This window comes from Oreochromis niloticus, linkage group LG11 (assembly GCF_001858045.2).
Source record: "Oreochromis niloticus isolate F11D_XX linkage group LG11, O_niloticus_UMD_NMBU, whole genome shotgun sequence".
Taxonomy (NCBI): domain Eukaryota; kingdom Metazoa; phylum Chordata; class Actinopteri; order Cichliformes; family Cichlidae; genus Oreochromis; species Oreochromis niloticus.
This window is the reverse complement of record NC_031976.2, coordinates 2,355,865-2,375,677: the sequence shown is the minus strand read 5'-3', so window position 1 is coordinate 2,375,677 and position 19,813 is coordinate 2,355,865. Positions and strand designations below refer to the sequence as shown.

Sequence of the window (19,813 nt, the reverse complement as noted above, 5' to 3'; positions counted from 1 at the left end):
CCACGAGAAACCCAGAGAACATGACAGGCGTTCTGAGTACTGCGAGCGTGGGGCCGGTGAGCAGCGCAGAATAACATCATGTTTATTTAATGCAGTAGATGCCTAATTACTGACTGGATTTGTTGCTATTCGCTATTTTCAATCTTTCCTCTCCCTCTGCGCTGCTAGCTGGGCTGGTTCAGGAGTTCAGTGACTCCCAGTTCGAACACACACACACACACACACACACACACACACACACACACACACACACACGGCGCCTGTCTGAGCTCTTTCTTTAATGAGGCCTTTCATTGTTTCTCACGGTGACCCAGTCAACATGTATGATTCAGACTCAAATGAAAAAGGTGTGAGCTTTTGCATGTGTGCGTTTCTTAGATGTGTTTTTCCTCTCGAGTCAGCAAACCTTCAGCATAATTAAACCGCTTGCTTTTTGTTGTCAGCAGCTCTGTGAATTGGAGAAAGTTGCTCTGTCAGTGTTTAGAACAAACTGACTGTATTTTACTTGGATGCCTTTACTGCCTGTTTCCAATGAATATATCTCCAGATATACTGTTCACGTGTCTTTTCGATGTCACTCTGGTGTCTGACTATGTGTAACTGTGTGTTTAAGGTTGGGCTATGTGGACCATGCTGAGGAGTTGGCCTCCAAGTTCCTCCAGTGCTTCCCAAAGAACCGGCTGTCAGCTCAGGCGGCACTGAACCATGAATACTTCAGCAACCTTCCTCCACGGCTCTGGGAGCTGCAGGACAGTACGTAACACATCATCATTGCCTGCAGTGTCGCAGCCATTTGCCACCATGTATTAAAATTCAGTGCTGATAGAGACCGCTGAGATCCTGCCCACACCCAAGGAAAAGCCAGTTCAAGGCTCTCTGCTGACTTTGTGTCCTTTTCAATTCTGTCTGCTCACTAAAGAAATAAAAAGTGTGAACAAGCTTCTGTTTGGCTGCATGAACTACTGACAGGCTGAGGAAGTCTGAAATAAAATGATCTGGAAAGCTGAGATCCTTCTGAGATCCTTGGTGATTACTGTACATCCAAATGATGCGTTAACACAGTTGCCATATTGTTAATGGGGGATGTGTATGCAGGCAGAGGTCTGTGCTCAATTAAAACATCCTCATGAATCAGTTCAAGTCATGACTGTCCATTATTGTCTTCTAATTTATCTTTTGGAAACATACACACACAGAAAAAATCCAATACAGGCTATGAAACACATACAGACACATGTGAGTCACTTAAATTTGAAGGGACATGCTTTTATTTCTTCCACCTGACATAAGCAAGTGTCTGTCAGTCACGTGATATTAAATCAAATCACTGTTATATATCAAATTAAACTCTAAAAAACAACAGCACAGCTGGACAATGTTATTCTTTGTTGTTTAGTTTTAATATATTTCGTTGGGCGCAAAGGTTTTATAAAAGAATAATTTAGAACCTGTATTGAAACCCCTGAACAAGATGGCGGTGCAGAGATGGAAGTCTGGATGCAGCAGTAAGATTTAGCAAACTTTTACTTAGTATGTGTGCCCGAGTATTTATCACTGAAATCCAATTATCCAAATGTTTGTTTAGTCAGCCAACACGTCTGACAGAGTGGGGCTTGTGTTAGCATGTAGTGTGGATAATTCAAAAACCTGTATGTTTGTACAGAAGCCCGCTAACATATAGCTAGCATTAGCATCAGCTCCCGAGAACTATGAGGCAAATCCATTGCAATGTTCTGAAAATAACAGGAAGTTAATTGTTGTAGTTTGAACCACTGAACTTAATCATTAACAGCGTGTTCTGCAAAACTTGCTCTCGGTGACAATTAGCACATTTCAAAATGCTCTGCATTGAATTGCTGCATTTTGCATCAGACATCACATTTATGCTTGGAGTCATAACTCAATTCTGAGCAGACGTTATACACACAATGCTTTAATTTTTTTTTATCTGACTGTGAAAATGAACTGCAAGGACGAAGACACTCCTTATAACCCCACAGCCCAGCTGCAGCTGTCTCAGACAGCTTAATGATGCTTGTATTTATGCCGAGTTAGTCAAATGCAAGAATATAGTATATATTTGTACACATTAGAACAATATAGTGCAGTATTCTATTAGTGCGGAATAGAAAATATCAATGACTGTGCAAAAGAACAGCACATAATAGTAGGAAGGCTCTCAGTACTGAATAGTGCAGTATAGTACAGGATGTGATGAAAAGGAAAATGTCTGGTGGGGAGTGTGGGCGGTTAGTGAAGCTTGTCCAAAAAGCTCAGCTGCAGTTTGCACAGAACTTGTCTTTGACAGTGTGAGCCCGGGGTGCACGAAACCATACGCATGCCAACAAACCACAAGTCTCCTGACCTGATACGCCACCTTTGGTTCTTGGTCACTCATTAGCAGTGTCAGCTCAATTTCATACGCCAGTTGAAAGTGTTAGGTCAGTGTTGGTCCATCGCAGATGCACAGAAATGCAAGTGGACAGAAAACAGAAAACCTAAACCACACAGTGGTCCGGACCCAGAGAATTTTATGGACTGCGAGGCAGCACTGAGGAGTGCTGAATGCTCAATTAAGTTATTAATTAATTAATTAAACACAGTAAAAATATTAACAGTTACACAGACGCGATGATGCAGTGGTTAGCACCATGTGGGTTTGTGTGTGTGTGTGTGCCCATTTCCCCTCTTCTGATGTGGCTTTGCTTCCATTATTATTGCAGGTCAGGTTGATCGGTGACTTCAGGTGCAGGTGTGTGTTTATTACGTGTCTGTCACCTCTGTGTGTCTCTTACTTGTTGCCAAGGCCAAGGCTCTCTCTTGGAAGCTTCTGAAGAGTAGAAAAGGATGTTTTTGCCTTGCCCTGTTTTTGTTTTTTGGGTTTCTTCAGTTCACGTAGATCGTAGTCGTCTCTCTCTCTGCCTGTAAAGAAGGCAGCCAGCAACCACCTGTGTGGATGCCGATGAGACAGTAGGCCCAGCTGGACCTCTGCTGTCCACTGCCATACGCTCAGTTTGATTTTTCCTCTTGTTATTTGCCCAGAGAGAGCGTGTCAAGGCTCTCTGTAAAGAAGCCCCAGCTTTTGACGCATCTTCATTTTACAAGCTCGTGTATTTTGGGTGCAGCAGTCAGAGGCTTTAGGCAAAGCTTCACAGTTAGACTACATTTCAATTAATCCTACAGAAATGCTTGAAAGTATGTCAGAGATGACTGCCTATCCATATTGTCTGACAAGCTACAGATACATGTGTAAATCCCTTACGCTGTAATTCATTAGTAGTGTGAAAAGCCTGCTCAGCAGACCTGAGTGTGCCACCACTGACGCGCTGGTTATTTTAATGAGAGAACTGCATTTTTAATTCCCCCCGATTAGGATTTTTCAGTATTATTAATCCTGTTATCAGCACCCAGCAGGTTGTCGTGTCTGAAAAGAATCAGAAGGCAGCGGTCAGTGAGAGAGAGGAAAGAGATGGCTCGGTTTGATTTTTGTATGCTTGCTTTATCTCTCTCTTTTCGGCATGCAAGTGTGCCACAGGAGAAGCAGCGGCGCAAACTGAGGGAAGAATGGGAGCAAATTAAAACAGTTTAGAAAATGAGGACAGGAGTGGATAAGCAGTAAAATGATATCTCGCCATTGTGGGGGAAGGATGTGTCAAAATTATGCAAATGAGGAGTGAGGGTGAGATAAAGAAGTGGCTAATTACTCCAGCTGTGAGTATTTGGCTACGACTGCAGCATGGTGATTGTGTTGTTTGGCAGAAACAGGAGCCAATGGGAGCGGTCCGCCGGAAGCATGCTGCACTGCCGTGTAGTTAAAATAACCCAAATGAAAGATATACTGACTTTTATAATGACAAACACGCCAAAGGAAAGTCAAGGAAATGTCTCGTGTTCTCCCTGACGAACAATGTGTTTTCTATGGTCAACTGTGCGCTCTATTATCCTGTGTATTATGGATTTATTCAGACAATAGCCAGACAGATTACAGCGAACAATGAAAGAATTACTGAGACAATGGAGCTCCCGAGGTTGCTGTTAACTGTGCGGATTGCCTTGTGACATTTTTAATTTGATTTGAGTGAGAGTGTGTGGGTGTCTGGCAGTGCATGGAGAAAGAGCAAAGGCCTTTGGATAAGAAAATACAAGTCCCCTCTCTCAGGGCTGGATGTGGAACAGACATTAAAGTATTGAGACACAGCAGTTGTCCTCCAGTTCCACTGCTCTCTTGGCAAAAGTCTGTGACTATTTCAGAGTCAGAGATGAAGATGTGTTCTCCTCACAATGGACAGCGTCGATTCATTTTCCACCCCCAGAGAAATTTGGTTAAAAATGCAGCTTTTTAATCTTATTGTTTTCCAGACAAGGAGCCAAAGGAGCTTCAAAGATGGAGGATCCCCACGCTGATTTACATTTTTTTTTACCAAAAATTAAACATGCTAATGCTCTTCAACCAGTTTGAAAACCCTGACGTTGTTTGCTCTTCTTCTGTTTTCATCTCACATCCCCCCAAATTCACTTGATGATTAATAATCATCTGCCTCGCTGTGCAGTTTAGGCGTCACAACTGCAAACAATGGTCACCGTTCCTTCTTCTGTTTGGACTGAATCCAGGGAAGGCATTCCTATTAATTCCTTTGTATAGAAATGAGCTGTAATTCAGCTGAGGGCTCAACAGGGGTCAGTCCATCCATCCATTCTCTTCCACTTATCTAAAAGCTTGGAGTGGGTGGAGCCTATCCCAGGGGTCAGTCAGTAGTAGTAAATAAAGCTAAAGAGCTAAATTAACCCCCTACTTTTTGTAGCTTTCTCAAACACAGCATTGATAATGTGTCTGAAGTGAAAAAAAGGAAGACTTGGTCATTTCATGCTGATTGGTCAGTTAAGGTTTCGTGACATAATTTGGTGGTACTCCATTTCCAAGCGGTATCGGTTGTCTTCATCCCTTTAGTCAAAAACGTTATGAACATTCCCACAAGAAACTGCCTAGGAGGCTTAAGGGAAGACTCGGTCGTCACAGTGTAACACAACGTTTTTCAATTTCAGGGATACCAGTCTGTCCAGTCAGGATGTAAACACAGGCCAGTGGGAATCCATTTGACCTGCTTTGAAAGTGGACAACAATCAAAAAGAGAAAGTTTCTGAGGTGGTCACCACAGACCTTTGCTCTCTCTTTTTCTCCAGCTTTGCAATCTGTTCATGTCCTGTTACTGTTGATAGCAGGAGGTTGTACTTGCACCTAATTCAGGTTGCACAGGTCGTCCAGTTGTTCCAGGACTGCACATCCATCCATGACACCTCAAGTGGGTGTGCTGCGTCTAACACGCCAGTCCCAAGATCATGGAGGAGACACCAGGAGACAGACCTGCAGAGGGCCATAGAAGGCCAGCATCCTCTGACCTGCTAAAGCCCCACAAAATAAGCCCCACAGGCTACTCATGTGCGCTGTCAGAAACAGACTCCATGAGGGTGGCATGAGGTCCTGGTGTCCTTTAGTGGGACCTGTGCTCGCAGACCAGAGTCGTGCAGCTGGACTGGTGTGAGTATTGGCAGGTCTGGAACTCGTGGCCCTTCTCTTCACAGATGAGAGCAAGTTTACACTGAGCATGTGTGACAGAATGAAGGAGTCTGGAGGAAAACATTATGTGACCTCAACCAGAATGAGTGGTTTGGCTGTGGGTAACTGGTGGTCTGACAATGCAAGTACTTGAAGAAGTTCACAGACCTGCAGGACCCTGACTGCTGTTGGGCACCAGGATCCTGGCGCAGTGGACCCTGGGTTCTTCCAGGTGTAGGACAGTTTTTGACAATTATTGTTGAGCTATTTTGTTCACAACAAATTACAGAGTGTATATCAGTAAACATATTCATTTTTGAGAGTTCCTGGATATTTAGAAGATTACACTACGCTGACAACTGCAAAGACAGGCTGGAGTAGTGCATTTTTCCAGTATCTAAAGATATTGGTGTAAGTGTGTTACTGCCTCTTATGGTACATTTTTGAATGGTTTATTTTCTTTCTGCAGTGTGTCTATACTCCTCCATCCCAAAGTCAACAGTATAACTTTCACACATTCAACACAACTCACACAATTGTGTCATTTTTTTTTTACAACATTTATTAAAACCTTAACAAGATCAGTGAGGACGTGTGTTTTAAAAGGCATTAGCTCTGTTGACTAAGTTATGAGTCTCTGCAAGTTGAAACTCATAGTGTATAGAAATGAACTCAAACTAAGGTTAGCAAACCAGTGGTATTAATTGTGAAACGTATTTCTGTCATTTGCTGAACTGATTGTGTTATCACTGGAATGGTCATTTTAAAACTGAAATGAGCTGTGCCATATACGAAGCAATTTAAAGATCCAGTTCCTCCTGACACAAATATTAAAGCACTGAAAACTCTCGCTGCAAATAAATATTCAAATATTCACTTTTTAATAAGCATCTCTATCTTCAACAACTCACTTGGAAATGTTCTTCTTGCTGTCAGCCTACATACTTCTAATCCGTTCGCGTCCTCTTCCCCCTGCAGTGTCTTCTATCTTCACCGTACCAAATGTCAAGCTGCAGACAGAGAGCGGGGACAGCATACAGGTGTGTGCACGAAGGAACAGTCATGGAAAGGCATCCTCTGGCAGCAAACACTGACCTGAGGCAGCATCCTGCACACGACTGCCTGACAGGTACGCGCTCATTAGCATGCAAGAGTCGCATGCAAACAGTATGCTGCAGCAGAAGCAGCATGGAGTAACACACTCTCACAAGAATAACATGGAACATGCAGAGACAAGGTGAAACTTTAATGATCTGGATATTTTCATGTGCTATATTGCTTGTGTAGTATGTGAAGTAGTACTTGTTTGTGTTTTATGTGAATTTGGATAGAGTAGTGTGTTCTCAAATCGAACACAGTCACTTGATCTCTGATTACAACTGCAACGCTTTGCTGGGATTGTCATGCTAGCTACGGCATTTTGTGAATATCTACGACTTGCTGTTCCTCTGAACACACATAATATTTAATCACTCTACACAGATTAACATCATAAACACAAAGTCTGTAGTCTTACTCGGTAATCTGTAGTCTAACCTGAAATACCTGAAAAAAATCCTGCGCTGTTAGCTAAGTAGCTAAGTAGCTGGGGTAAGGCGTGCACAGCATCCCACAGGCAGCCGCTGCTTTGGGGATATGCTATGAAGTTAATGTTTTCTAACAAGACATGTGGAACAAGTGCTTATGGTTGTGTTTGTATCACACAGTTATATCTTTATATTATCAAATATGGTTTCAGTTTATTCTTTTGTGTATACAGTGTGGCTGTATAGAGGCTAACTAGCTAAACAGTAGCAACACCATTTCTAAAGCCTAGATGTTTACTCTCAGTTCATGCCCTGTTAATATATTCTGCATATTTATCTGTCCATATATATACATATGTTTGTATATTCGTTATATATGTGACACATGCAAGGCCCTAATGTTGTTGGATCATTGATTTTACCAAATGCTAATGCTGTAGTGGGATTTATTTATCACTCATGCTCCTATTATTGAGTCTAACCATATTTGTACAGCTTTAGTTTTTTATAAGACTAATCAGTCAATTTTCTTATAAATACAAGAAGAAAATCAAACAGTGATGTAATGGAAAATATTGTCTATTAGAACACAAAAATGTCAAACAACATGAAAGTCATTAGCGATTCCCTCGCACAGTTCTCTGTCTGACACTGATCTGCATCCTGCCGACCACCACAGCCTTTCTTTTAACACCGAAGCCATGAGATCTGTGCCGCCTGCACTAAAGCAAAGAATCCAGTAATAGATGGAGGAATGGCTTTGAGTGGGCGAAGAGGGTGTCCCATTCTTTAGAGACGGGGGTTCTCTTTCAGGGCTCAGATAAAGCGCCACTATTTGCATGTAATAAGAGGTGCAGAGGCCAGGCATGGGGATAATAGTTGGCCTAATGATGGAGCAACACAGGGCCACAACAGTGCACTGTGGACCAGATTAGATCTATAATTGCTGACAGGTGCATATATGTAGCAGACGCAGCAGATCCTCAACTACTCGTCGTCACTAACTTTCTCCAGTGTTTCATTTCTTGATGTTTCCTCGAAAAAGGTTTGATACAAAGTAGATGTATTTACTATTGTAGTGATTTTGTGTGTGTGTGCCCTGATCTGGGGCTAATGGCTTTCTCTCTCTCGCTGTGTGTGTGCGTGCGCGTGCACATGTGGAGGGTGGAAGTCACCCCACCGAGAGCGCTGTGTCCTCTCAGCTGCTGCATTTACATTGAAATCAGCCTCTTTGTCCAAGCGGGCCTAAAGCCTGGCAGGCTGGGAGAGCTGCACTGATAGCAGCCTAATCCCTGTGCACACATTCCCATTAATACACTGACAAATTACACCAACACATGCACACGGCTATTTATACTTCCCCTCAAATGTAACTCATGCACCAGTATAACGCTACAATATAGCACTAAACAGCCATACACTATAGAATATGATAGTGTTTACTATCGTTCTTTTTAATGGTGAATGTGAGTATCACTGTGCTGCTCTGGGCTTTCCAAACTGCTGTTTGTGAGAGCAAAGTGCAGGATTTCAGTACTGCGAAGTTGTGTTTACTGATTGTAAATAAATGACAGTGGTTTGGTTAAATATTAAAACAAAACTTAGGACCATACTTCCTTAGATTTGAGGGACTCACAAAACATAGAAGGATTAATTGAATAAAAAATTCCATTCCAGGTTCCATTAAGTGGCCATTTCAATCCTCTAATGTGTCGTGGTCCATCCGTCCATCCACAATACTTTTCATCCCAGAGCAGCTTTGTGAAGATGCACACAAAGTGTCGTTTGACGCCAGCACAGGGACGCATCAGCTGCTGCAAAACTGTTTGCAGATAGATAACGACGCTCCGTTAAAGAGCGCTAAAGGTCAGATTAGGACACTTTGCTTTTTGTCTGTTTGTTCTTGGCTAGGCTAGCATACTAAAAGCCAAAAGCTGGGTGTCGGCACCCAAAACTGTTTGGATACGTGCGTGAATAAAAATAAAAAATACATTTATCCAGTGAATTTAAATGTGGTGTGAAGTGGAGCCTTACAAGCATGACTTCCTTTACAATTACACCTACTGTGTATCTGAGAGAGTGAGAACAGCTCTGTTTACACAGATATATAGCATCAGCTGTTAATAGTTTTTTAAGGTTGGCTACAATTAAATGGATTTTACGTTTCAGTTTTGTTTAATGTTGCATTTATACCACAGACAGCATACTGAGATGTACTCAAAGAATGAGCGTAAATTCTTGAATGTAATATGCACATGAATATGTACAGACCTGCTCCTGAAGCTTTTCTGCTAAAATCAGAGGTAAAAGAGGTGAGGAGAAGGGAGACAGGGGAAGGGCAGCGCGATCGAGCGAATAAAGGCTAGATGGAAGCAGTGGCTTGCGGGAGCAAGGCTGAATTTCTTTTTGTTGAGGCAGAGTTGTATTATTTATAGGAGGTGGTGGAGGCAGGCCGCTTCAGACAGAGCAGAGCAAAGAAGGCGAGCAGCCCCCTTTCTCTTTTGTGGGTCTATTCCCAGTGGGCAGGCTTTGTGCTGGCTGGATGGCTGCCTTTGAGGAAACCCAGGCAGCTATTGAGCTGAGAGTGAAGGCCGGACCCGACTCGCCCGCACTGAGACACAGCAGCGCTACAGCTCTACAATGTCTGTCACTGCTATGGCCGGGGAGCAAAAGAAAAGGATGGAGACAGAGTGACAGAGGATGGGGGAATAGTGGGAGTGTTTGATTTTGGCAGGGAGGGAAGAAAGAAATGGTGTTTTTGTGGTGGGAAAGGAGAAAAGCTGAAAGTGATGGAAGGGCAGAAAAAATGGAGGCGGGGTGGAGAAGAGAAGAAATAAGGGAAAGGTCTCCTTTACAGTACTGCAATACATTCATCTATGTTTATTCATGATTCTGCATTATTCACGAGATTAGCTGATGCAACTTGGTGCCGAGCGTAGGCAACGGCTCCCCCATCAATCCGCTCGGTGACCACACAGTTCAACTCCGAGTCCCAACAAGTGGGAGACAGCTGCCCTGTCTCTGAGCTTCAACACACTTCACTTTAGGCAAGGGTATGTGAAGAATTGGATGGAGCATGCTCACAGTCAGAATACATAACAAAGCATGAAACATTGATTCAATCGGGGAGCGAAAAGCAACATGAAAGAGGTCAATTCAACGGCTTGTGCCTCAGTCCAAACAAGAACTTAGTTGGTTTTATTGTGAAGACCAATCAGCCGAGGTTTGTAGCGTCGTTCCAGTTTCACATTAAGAAGCTGATTTATGTCATTACTCAACAATCATCTCGACAACTGCACGTAATGCAAAATAGGTGGATCATACTTGGAGCCCCATAACGTCTTTCAGCTCATTGTTTTGGTTTTACAGCTGAGCAGCAGCAGGTACTGTTTAAACTGAGAAAAAATGAAAATAGAATTTAACAGCTACCTTTTTAAAGTGGTGGAGACCAAAAAAGTGCTACAAGAGGTTAAAGATGGAGCGTTTAGTTGCTATGCTGCACCAAATGCATCTTCTGCTTGTACAACTTAGGCTAACATTTAAAGATTTGTCAGATTTGTTGAGCTTCTGGTGTTTTATCAAGGTACAATAATACTATAATAGTTCTTTAAAAGGCCGTTTTGGTGTCATCGTTGTCCAAAAAAATTGTAAATGGTTATATATTTTTTTCTGTTTTTCCAAATCGGACGCTACATCTGAGTTCATAGCAGAGGCTGAGGTTACCTTGCATTTGATCTGCTCCTCAAATGATTTCAAATGGCTAACTAACTTGTCAGCATCAGTAGCTTTAGCTTCATCTAGACCTGTTAGCATCTGAGCGTTAGGTGCAGAGCAGCATCACAGATGATCTCGCTGATGTTGAACATGTTGCTGTTGTAAGATCATGTTTCCATCACCTCAGGATCAGAGCCAATCATCTACCAGTTCACCTTCCAGTTTATTTCACTGAACAAAATTTGCTGAATGTGCTTTCAAGAAAATCCTTAATGAATCTGAGCGAACAGGAAACAGATATTTTTGTCAGGGATGCGGGGAAGTGGGACACAAACGCAGGACGCTAGAATGAATGCAGTGTGTTTATTTACAGTGAGGTAAATAACGATACGCCAACGAATCCCCGTGCGCGCTCCAGGTGAGTGAGCATGCCCAACTCCCGTGCTGTATCTTCTCTCAGTGTCCGTGTCCATGTACCCCGTGCTCGCTGCCCTCTCGTTTCCGCAGTCCTCCTGGAAAATTCGCAGAGGCAGTCATTAGTACATCTACAATTTGCGGCAGACTCACACTCACTACAGACAGTTTGCTGGGAAACTGATGGGAAATCAGTCAACGATCCAGCGTCAACCAGAGCTCAGCCACTCTCCTAAGTAGCTCCCCAGATGGGGCTGATCAGCAGCAGGTGTGTGCCATCATCCTCCTCAGGTGTGGCCGGCCTCCCAGCAGGACATACTCACCAGGCCTGGTGTCCCAGGAAAACCAGGACACCAACGCACACCCACACACACATACACCAGTAAAAAGGGAAACAAGGGACAACAGCACCATACATAGACATGGCATTATGCTGCGTTATGGACACACACAGACGTGTGAGTAGTCAGTCCTGTTATGCCTTTTAGAAGTCAGCTGTGTGCTTGGCGCAATATAAATTCTCATCTGGGTGGTGACAAAAACTGGCAGGTGCACAGAGGTTGGCATCACCCTCACACTCTGATGATATTTACCTCGCTCGGATCCGAGCGGAATCCCAGACACGGAAAGTCCCAGCTTAAATTCTTTGACAGGGAGTCATAAAGAAATGTTTCCACCTCTGTGTCGGTGTTTAGTCATAGTCACAGGGAGCCCACCAAAGTGAAGACAAGCTGACCAAAAGAAACAAAAGTTCTTGCATTTAGTTCCTACTACATGTATCTCAGATATCCAGTTTCTGTGTGAGGTTCAGTGGAAAACTATAGAAAAACAGAACTGGTGGCTACTAGAAGATCAATGTCATTACAGCTCAGTGTTGAATTAAAGGAATAACCAGTATAACCACATGTAAGGGTTCATTCATATCGCTGAGATGCGCTGGACAATTGAAGTCATGTTGATGAGTGCTGTTCTCTGCTCTTCTGCCGGTCACCTGGCCAGACTTCACACAACGCAGCAGTCTTTGTACGCTGTGTCTGTGCAGTGAGCCATCACAGGTCGGCGACAGGACACTCTGGCCCTGGAGCATCACTGTGTCACTTTGAAGATAACAGCTGCAGGCAAAGCCGGACTTTAGTGTCCAAAATGTAGAGGTGCCAGCTATTTATCTCACTGCATACACACACACACGCTCGCTGTAGCCTAAGGTATCATCTCAGAGACCGTGCCGCGTGTCTTTTTTTGGGAAGAGGATAAAAATGCAGGAAACCTTCATAGATGTACAGGCATTTCACTTGAAAGTAAAAGCACTATTTGTCCCCTGGTGTGATCCTACCATGATGTCTGTCTACTAAAGCCATCACTGTCCAAAACGTACAAAGTCAACAGGACAGAAAGAGAATATTTTTGGCTCTGTAGCAGGAAGGACTAGATTTGTGCGGTCCACAAAACGACCTGTCAGAAAGTTTTTCTAGGTAGAGGACAAAGTGATTTAAAGTATATTCCTGCTGTGAGCCTGAGGGGGGGAAATAGGAGGTGTGGGGAGGAAGGATAACCAGAGGCATAGCCTTGAGAAATGGAGAGCCTTCAGTCAAATCAGCCTAGTTTTACTCTCCCACTGCTTCTTATAACCATACAGGTTCAATGCCTGCCAGTTATGTGGGCTTTCACTTCATCCTCTCCTCGTGGAAAAAGCTGAAGGCTCTGCAGCTCTGCACTACTTGTTCCAATGTGTTTGCACTCACTTCCCCGTGCTGTTGATTTTATATAATACCATTTACCTGCTGCTTTTATGACCTTTTAACATATATGTCATTAAACCTAATGCTCTTCAGTCTCTCAGGAGTTAAATCAAAGTGTGACGCTCCTGTGTTTTCTTCATGTTTCCATCTTACCACAGTGCTGCTGGAGGTAAAAACAATGGTGTGTGTACATGTATATATCACTTCAAACATTTCAACCAAAAATGGTTTTGATGACACCGTATGAAATTGAGGCTACTGAATATTTATGTAGCACTTTTTTCTGTTTTGCCCTTGGTGGATGGTTTCTGAGGATTCGTCTCATAGCCAGGGGTATGTACAGAGGGGGCTACGCATCTGTATTCAGGTGACGCCTCGTGCAGACTGCACACGAGCCTGAAAATCAGACCCACTGTTTTCTTCACTGGTTCTCTTGTTCTCTGTGCCCCAGCAGTATGTAACCTAACCCTAACAATAAGTTCAAAAAGTTGGTTTTGGATGGTTTGTTGTTGATCAGTAAGTGATACATGTAATCAGCCAAACCTGATGAGTTTTTTCTGTTTTTGAATAGAAACATATTTAATATTTAAAGGTTTAAATATCCTTTCTCCCTGTTTGTGCAATTCATGTGCAAGACAGATGTGCAGAGGCTATGGTTGTTGGTCACTGTTATCCTGTTTTTAATAGACTAGAGCATATGTTCAGTCTGTTGTTATGCTCTCTTCCACAGCATGTCTTTATCCTGTCTTCCTCCCCTTACCCCACCGGTCGCAGCAGATGGCCCCGCCCCTCCCTGAGCCTGGTTCTGCCGGAGGTTACTTCCTGTTAAAAGGGAGTTTTTCCTTCCCACTGTCACAAAGTGCTTGCTCATAGGGGGTCATATGATTGGTGGGTTTTCTCTGGATGTATTATATTATATATATTATCGCCTCGAGGCGAGTGTTGTTGTGATTTGGGGGCTGTATAAATAAAATTGAATTGAATTGTTGTGTTATAATGTCCACTGAGTTACCCAGAGTAGCTCTTGTGAAGTTAATAACTGTAATAACTTGGGCTCCATATTTTGAAGCTTCAACCTTAACATTTTGGCTTTGTTGATTTATTTATTCATTTATTTATTGGGGGGGGGGGGGGGGGGGCAAAAATGAAGGATCATGTTTACAACTGAGCCAAATTTGGCTTCCGTCCATCTGCCTCATGGTTCTTACACATGTTGTGCTATATGGAGCTCTTCAAAACCATGTCTCTCACTGCCGTTGTTTGTACTGACAACATACAGGCGTGAGTGATGTATATATGATGTATGAGGGATTTTAAATATCACGTTACTTCTGACGTCTTCTTCGATGTCAGATGAGGTCAAACTTTCATAAAATGTCTTTTATCTTTAAAACTTTGCTTAATATTCTCCTGCCTTTTTATTGGCAACGTTTTAGAAATGACACACATTGTAGTTTGCATCCAAATATCATGTCACTTGACTTCATTTAAAGAATTGTAAGGAGAAAAGAATGAGCTGGATGTTTAGGTAGAGATACAATTTTACAGGTACACATATAATAAAAACAGTCTATAACACAGATATGGCCATGTGATTCCATCATGATACCACCAGTATCTCAGCAATGTATCATGATGATATTAATCATTAGCCAATCGGGACATAATTATAATACGGTACACTGTACGTATATATTTTGGGGGAAGGGGGAAGCTATTACAACTCTGTAAACAAACATTACTAATAAAGTGTATTCATGTATGTTCTGGTGTAATTCCACTGAACAACGACACTCTTTGATCATCCAATCGCTTTTTAGATTCAAAAACTGCATTTTAGCACATATTCACCTTTCTCTCTTCAACAACAAATGAGAACCTGATATGTCAAAATAATAGGACAGAAGTTTAATGAATGTTTTGCAGAGGTGCCAAAGAAGTACCCTTTTCATTTCAGCAAAAAAGGTGCATCTCTCCATGTCTCAGTTTTTTTCCCCGTCTCCTCCTCTTCCCTCGACCATATGGCTTCCCCTAATGAGCATTGCACATGTACCTCCTTCCTTTTTTGCCTCTCCAAAAAAGAAAAGAAAAAGCAATTCCTTCTTATGTGGTGAAGCCAACAGCTCTTCTACAGCAGCAGATCTGGAGCTGCTCATCTCAGCTGAGTGAATTAGAGTCAAATAAAGCATGCTAATGAATTTAACTTTGTCAGTCTGCCATTTGAAACACTGAGGAATAATGAGCTGAGCTCAGACTCATACAAACAGGAACGACACAAATTTTTATGCGTGTACTTTTTTTTACGTTGCCTCTGTCTTTTCATCACAACCTTTGATTACGGTGGCACACTTTCTGAGTGGAAATGATCAGTTTTTGTCATCAGAATTTAGTCGATTCGTTTATTTGGAATGACTCCGGTTTTTTATTACTGTTGGGTACATGGCATGGATTAGCTTCACTACAAACCTAAAGTGGACCTTCAAGCAAGTGAGCGTCTGTAAATATTGCACTCATCAAAGAACAACACCAAAAACACACTAAAAATTTAATTTAGGGAGTGTAACAGAAGTATTGCATTAACAGTTTACGAGTCACAGCCATTTCCCCGGTCAGAACCAGCTCTGGTCCAGTTTCAAAACAAACCTCGTCTCCAGGTTCATAACAGGACATTGCAATGACACCAATGACATTAGTGATATTATGGAGGATAAATCCAACTTTTTTACTCTCTTTGTATCAAACCCAGTGACGCTAAGCATGGCCTGGCATCTTTAAAGAGGCAATCTGGTCTAGTTTTGCTATTTGGGTGTTATCATATTCATCTGAAATAAAGCGGAACACTTATAAAGGAGGTTACTGGGGTTAATGACAGCTATTTAAAGCACTCAACAATCAACCATCAAATCCAGAGTTTGCTTATAGTCTGATTTAGGAATCAGAAGCTTTCTGGTTATGTTTGGAAAAGATGTTGGTTGTCATAGTGTCACCTTCTGTTTAGTAATTGACTAATTTCTTGGTTGTTTGCAACTTGACAGGCCTAAAGATACACTGCTTCATCATTATTTTTGATACTAATGATACTAATCGTAATTTACAAAAAGAAGTCACCTCCTGCTGGCCGTCATAGGGATTGCAGGTATAAAGCAGTTAGCACTGACGTCACTTTTCAGAACAGGCGGCTAGTTTCAACTTATTTCATACAAGTTTGTGGTTAAATGTAAATCCACAAGTTATGTCTCAAGTTGCCAGATATTTTCTTTCCTACTCCACATTTCACTACAAGATCTTACATGTATACAGATACTGTAATCAAGAATTGCTTTAAAACTAAATTTGCCTCTATTTGCCCGCTATTGAATTTATAATTCACGCAATGTCTTGACGAAATGCTTGAAGTAACAAACCTCAGCTACCCAAAACATGTTGTGGTTTTAGCTTTGCGCTGGTGTCATACCTTGGACCACTCATCAAGTGTTTTTGTACATTGTACGAAAAGAAATTATTGCACATGACAGTTAACAATTTGAAATGGGAAATATAGCCTTAATTTACTTCTGGAACATGCAGAATTCAAATTCCAAACTTTGGCCATCACTTTGTTCATACAGACTGAAATGCATATCCACATGTATGCACACATGATCATTATGAGCAAAACTATGCTGGTTCTCCAAAGAACATTTTTTGCGCAAATGTGATTTTCCCTCCAAAACTTGTCCATCACCTATTTTCCAAAACTGGACATATTTAAAATCAGTTTGAAGAGGAAGTATTGCGAGGACAGTAAAGCTTTTGTCCAGTGGGGTCGACTGAACGCTGTGCTTTTGAGGGTTGAGGCACATAATCAGACATGAACTATGCTAGCCAAAGTAGAAAAGTAGGGGGCAGAGTTCTTAGGAACTTCACACAGAAGAAGAACAGACAGTCCTGGAACAGTCGGCCTCACCGAGCCCCGATCAGAGCTTCAGGGCCTCAATCTCAAATTACATGAAGAAAGAGAAGCCACTGAGACACTAAAACCACAGACGAGCTGTGGAAACTTCTCCAAAATACTGAACAAACCACTTGCCAAGTACTGATTGGCCTTGTCTTAAAGAGTCTATGGGATCGTTTTTCTTCATTGCTTTAAAATTTAAAAGCAACTTAGGTTCATATAAGATAATATTATAAACATATATCAGATATCTTGTTTGGTACAAAGAGTGTAAAAAGTTCTGTGAATCAGTCCATAAAAAGAAAGAAAATAAAGACATCTAATGTCCAATTAGATGCCCTGAAAGCTTCCATTCAGGGCTGAGCACAATTGATGTTACTTGGAACAGCTGACCTTGTGAGATCTAAGGGAAACTGTCACAGTGTTCAGTACAAACAGGTGTTAAGTCAGTGTTGGACCTATAGGATCGTCCACTTCAAGCTTTCTGGAGGACTCAACGGGAACACATTTGCATAGGTTGAAAACCCCTCTCCACAGACTCTGCGTAGACAGTTAACTATGCAAACAGATACAACAGCTGTACTTACGCATTAGCATTAAGCATCAACCCTATCCTATTGGAATGTCTACTTTTGGTGGTCTTTTTTCAGTATTTCCAAGACTAAGCAATCAGGAAACAAAGAAAACAGTCAGTCTGTCACAGAAAACTGTTTATATTATTTTCAAAAAGGTTGTGCTTTTTGTTGAAACATGAAGCTAGGGTTCAGAGCTTTATGATAACTTGGACCTCTGAGGGTTCACTTTGCTCCTGTGGTCTGAAGTTATTGCATATAAACTGTAGCTGATAGCATTTTTATGTAGCTTAAAAAGCTTTCAACCACGCCACAGTCCTCATCAGCAAGCTAACTTGCTCATTGCTGTAGTTTATGTTTCAACAGCCTTGAATCAAATCTCAGGGCTTATTTGACTTTATTTCTGATTCAGCATAACTATATGTGTTTTATTACCCTGAATTTGCAGTTGGGACTTTCCCGTGATGGACTCAATTTTCTTTTCCACTCTGACGTAAATAAAAATGTGTGGGAAGCTCTGAAAAAGTTTAGGTATACTTTGGTATAAAATGGACACATTTAATGATATTTCAGCACAAAAAATTGGCGCTTTAGTCTAAAAAAAAGCAAAGTCATTCTTCAACGTCTCATGCTGGTTGCTGGCTCTAGTATGAGGGTCTTGTGAGTGCTGGACAGCACCGGAGCGTTTTTCCCAGCGTTCTTCACTGAACCGAGGCAGGAAGTCAGCAGGAAACTGACTTGATACGAATTGGACACGACTCACAAATTATACACTCGCAGGGGAGTCTCCATGTTAACAGCACACTGCAGCCCTATATATGAGCAAATGGCTTGGAAACACTGGGCCCAGTATACGTGAGCCCACACTGCAGGGGAAGAGGGCAGCAAGAAATGAATGCCCGTGTATGAAAGGGGGGAGTGTTACGTTTCCCTGCCATTCGGCCTGTTTAGAGAAACTGCAAGGAAATATTATGATTATTAAGAGCCTTTTGAAGTTGCATTGAGTTGACCTGCCCCCGCAGTGAGATAAGTATACCTATTCTGCTGGCAGGATAGGTCAGCCTTCACTTTCTGACATGTTGATGAAAATTAAACGTTGGATCTGTGAAAGGCATGTTTTTAATCATTACGGCCACACGTCTGGTCGACCTCAAGAAGCTTTAAGCAAAATAAATAATGTGAAGCAGTACACGTTTCCATCAGCTACTTACCTGCCGTCCTCTGTTTACTCAAAAGGACCATGACATTCAGCGCTGGCCTCGAGTTGCCCTTTCAGTGTAACATGTTCTTACCCAAACCCGCCTCCCAGCATGGGCACCTAACTATCTGATCCAGGAGCAGCCTGACATTGCAGAGCTTTATCGTGGCCGTGCAGCGCTGTGGTGCTGGCTGGTATAACGCACGCTGTGTCTGGCTGGCTCTGCTGCTGCAACGCATTCCTTCCAAAAGGAAGGAACGCATTCCTCCCTCATCGCTCTGCTCTCCTTCTTCTTGAACTCTCTCCATTGTAATCACTAGCTTGCCTCATAAATGATTTTGAGATACTTTAGGAAACTTTAGACTAACTACTGCTGTTTGTCAAGATGTTATTTCAGGCTATAATCGAAAGAACATTGGTATCTCCGTCTGCAGGAAAGTTGTATTATGTTTGGCAATAGGTTTGATTCAGAGACCTCCCCAGCTTTCCACTTGCATATGCATACTGTATGAAAACCATAAGGTGGGGAGATGCTGTGGTGACAAGGTGATAGGAGGACTTGAGTTGGAGGTGGGTTGCAAAACAGCTTGCATATGGGCAGCAGCAAAGGTGGGCAGGGAAAGGCAGCTTAAAGATAGTAGAATTGGAAGCGAGTGTGGTTTAATTTGATGCAAACCATATCATTTTTTACATTTCTTGTGGGGAATTGGAATGACATCACCTTACAGTTTCATGACCTTCATGCTCTGTTTTTACTGCAAGTTTATGGGGAATTTGTTGCTCTCTGCAGACTTACTCAGCAACAACTGCGCCAAAACATTAACACTGATAGCTGTGATGAACATTATTAATATAACCTTTAATGTTAATAACCTAAACATAACAAGCATGTTATTTAGTGCCCTGATGTCTGGTTCGATATGATTCTACATTATGTGTTCTCCTGCAAGCCAGACTTAAAGGATCAGGTCACCTTTATTGCAAAACCTCATTCTTTGTTTTTCTCCTTGGCCTTAGCCATGTGTAGTCATGCAGATGGTTTTGATTTCATTTCCCAGAGTTCTAAGAAATCGGCCTCTCCACTCTGCACCCCAATAAATTCCTGTGTAGTGAAACTAAATGTCTATTAAAATGGGTGGTTCAAAGAATATGCATCAAGAAT

The 19,813-nt window shown here is 42.2% G+C and overlaps 1 protein-coding gene across 4 annotated transcripts in view; it reads left to right on the top strand.

Moving 5' to 3' along the window:
- cdk14 (cyclin dependent kinase 14) overlaps positions 1–19,813 on the top strand; it is a 220,764-nt gene that overhangs the window by 164,238 nt on the left and 36,713 nt on the right. For all 4 annotated transcript variants that reach the window (XM_003446197.5, XM_005472379.4, XM_005472378.3 and 1 more), the window contains 2 exons: positions 614–753; positions 6,533–6,683. In XM_003446197.5, the coding sequence (XP_003446245.1) occupies positions 614–753; positions 6,533–6,648 (256 nt within the window). In that variant the 3' untranslated portion in view covers positions 6,649–6,683. The remainder of the gene's footprint in view (positions 1–613; positions 754–6,532; positions 6,684–19,813) is intronic.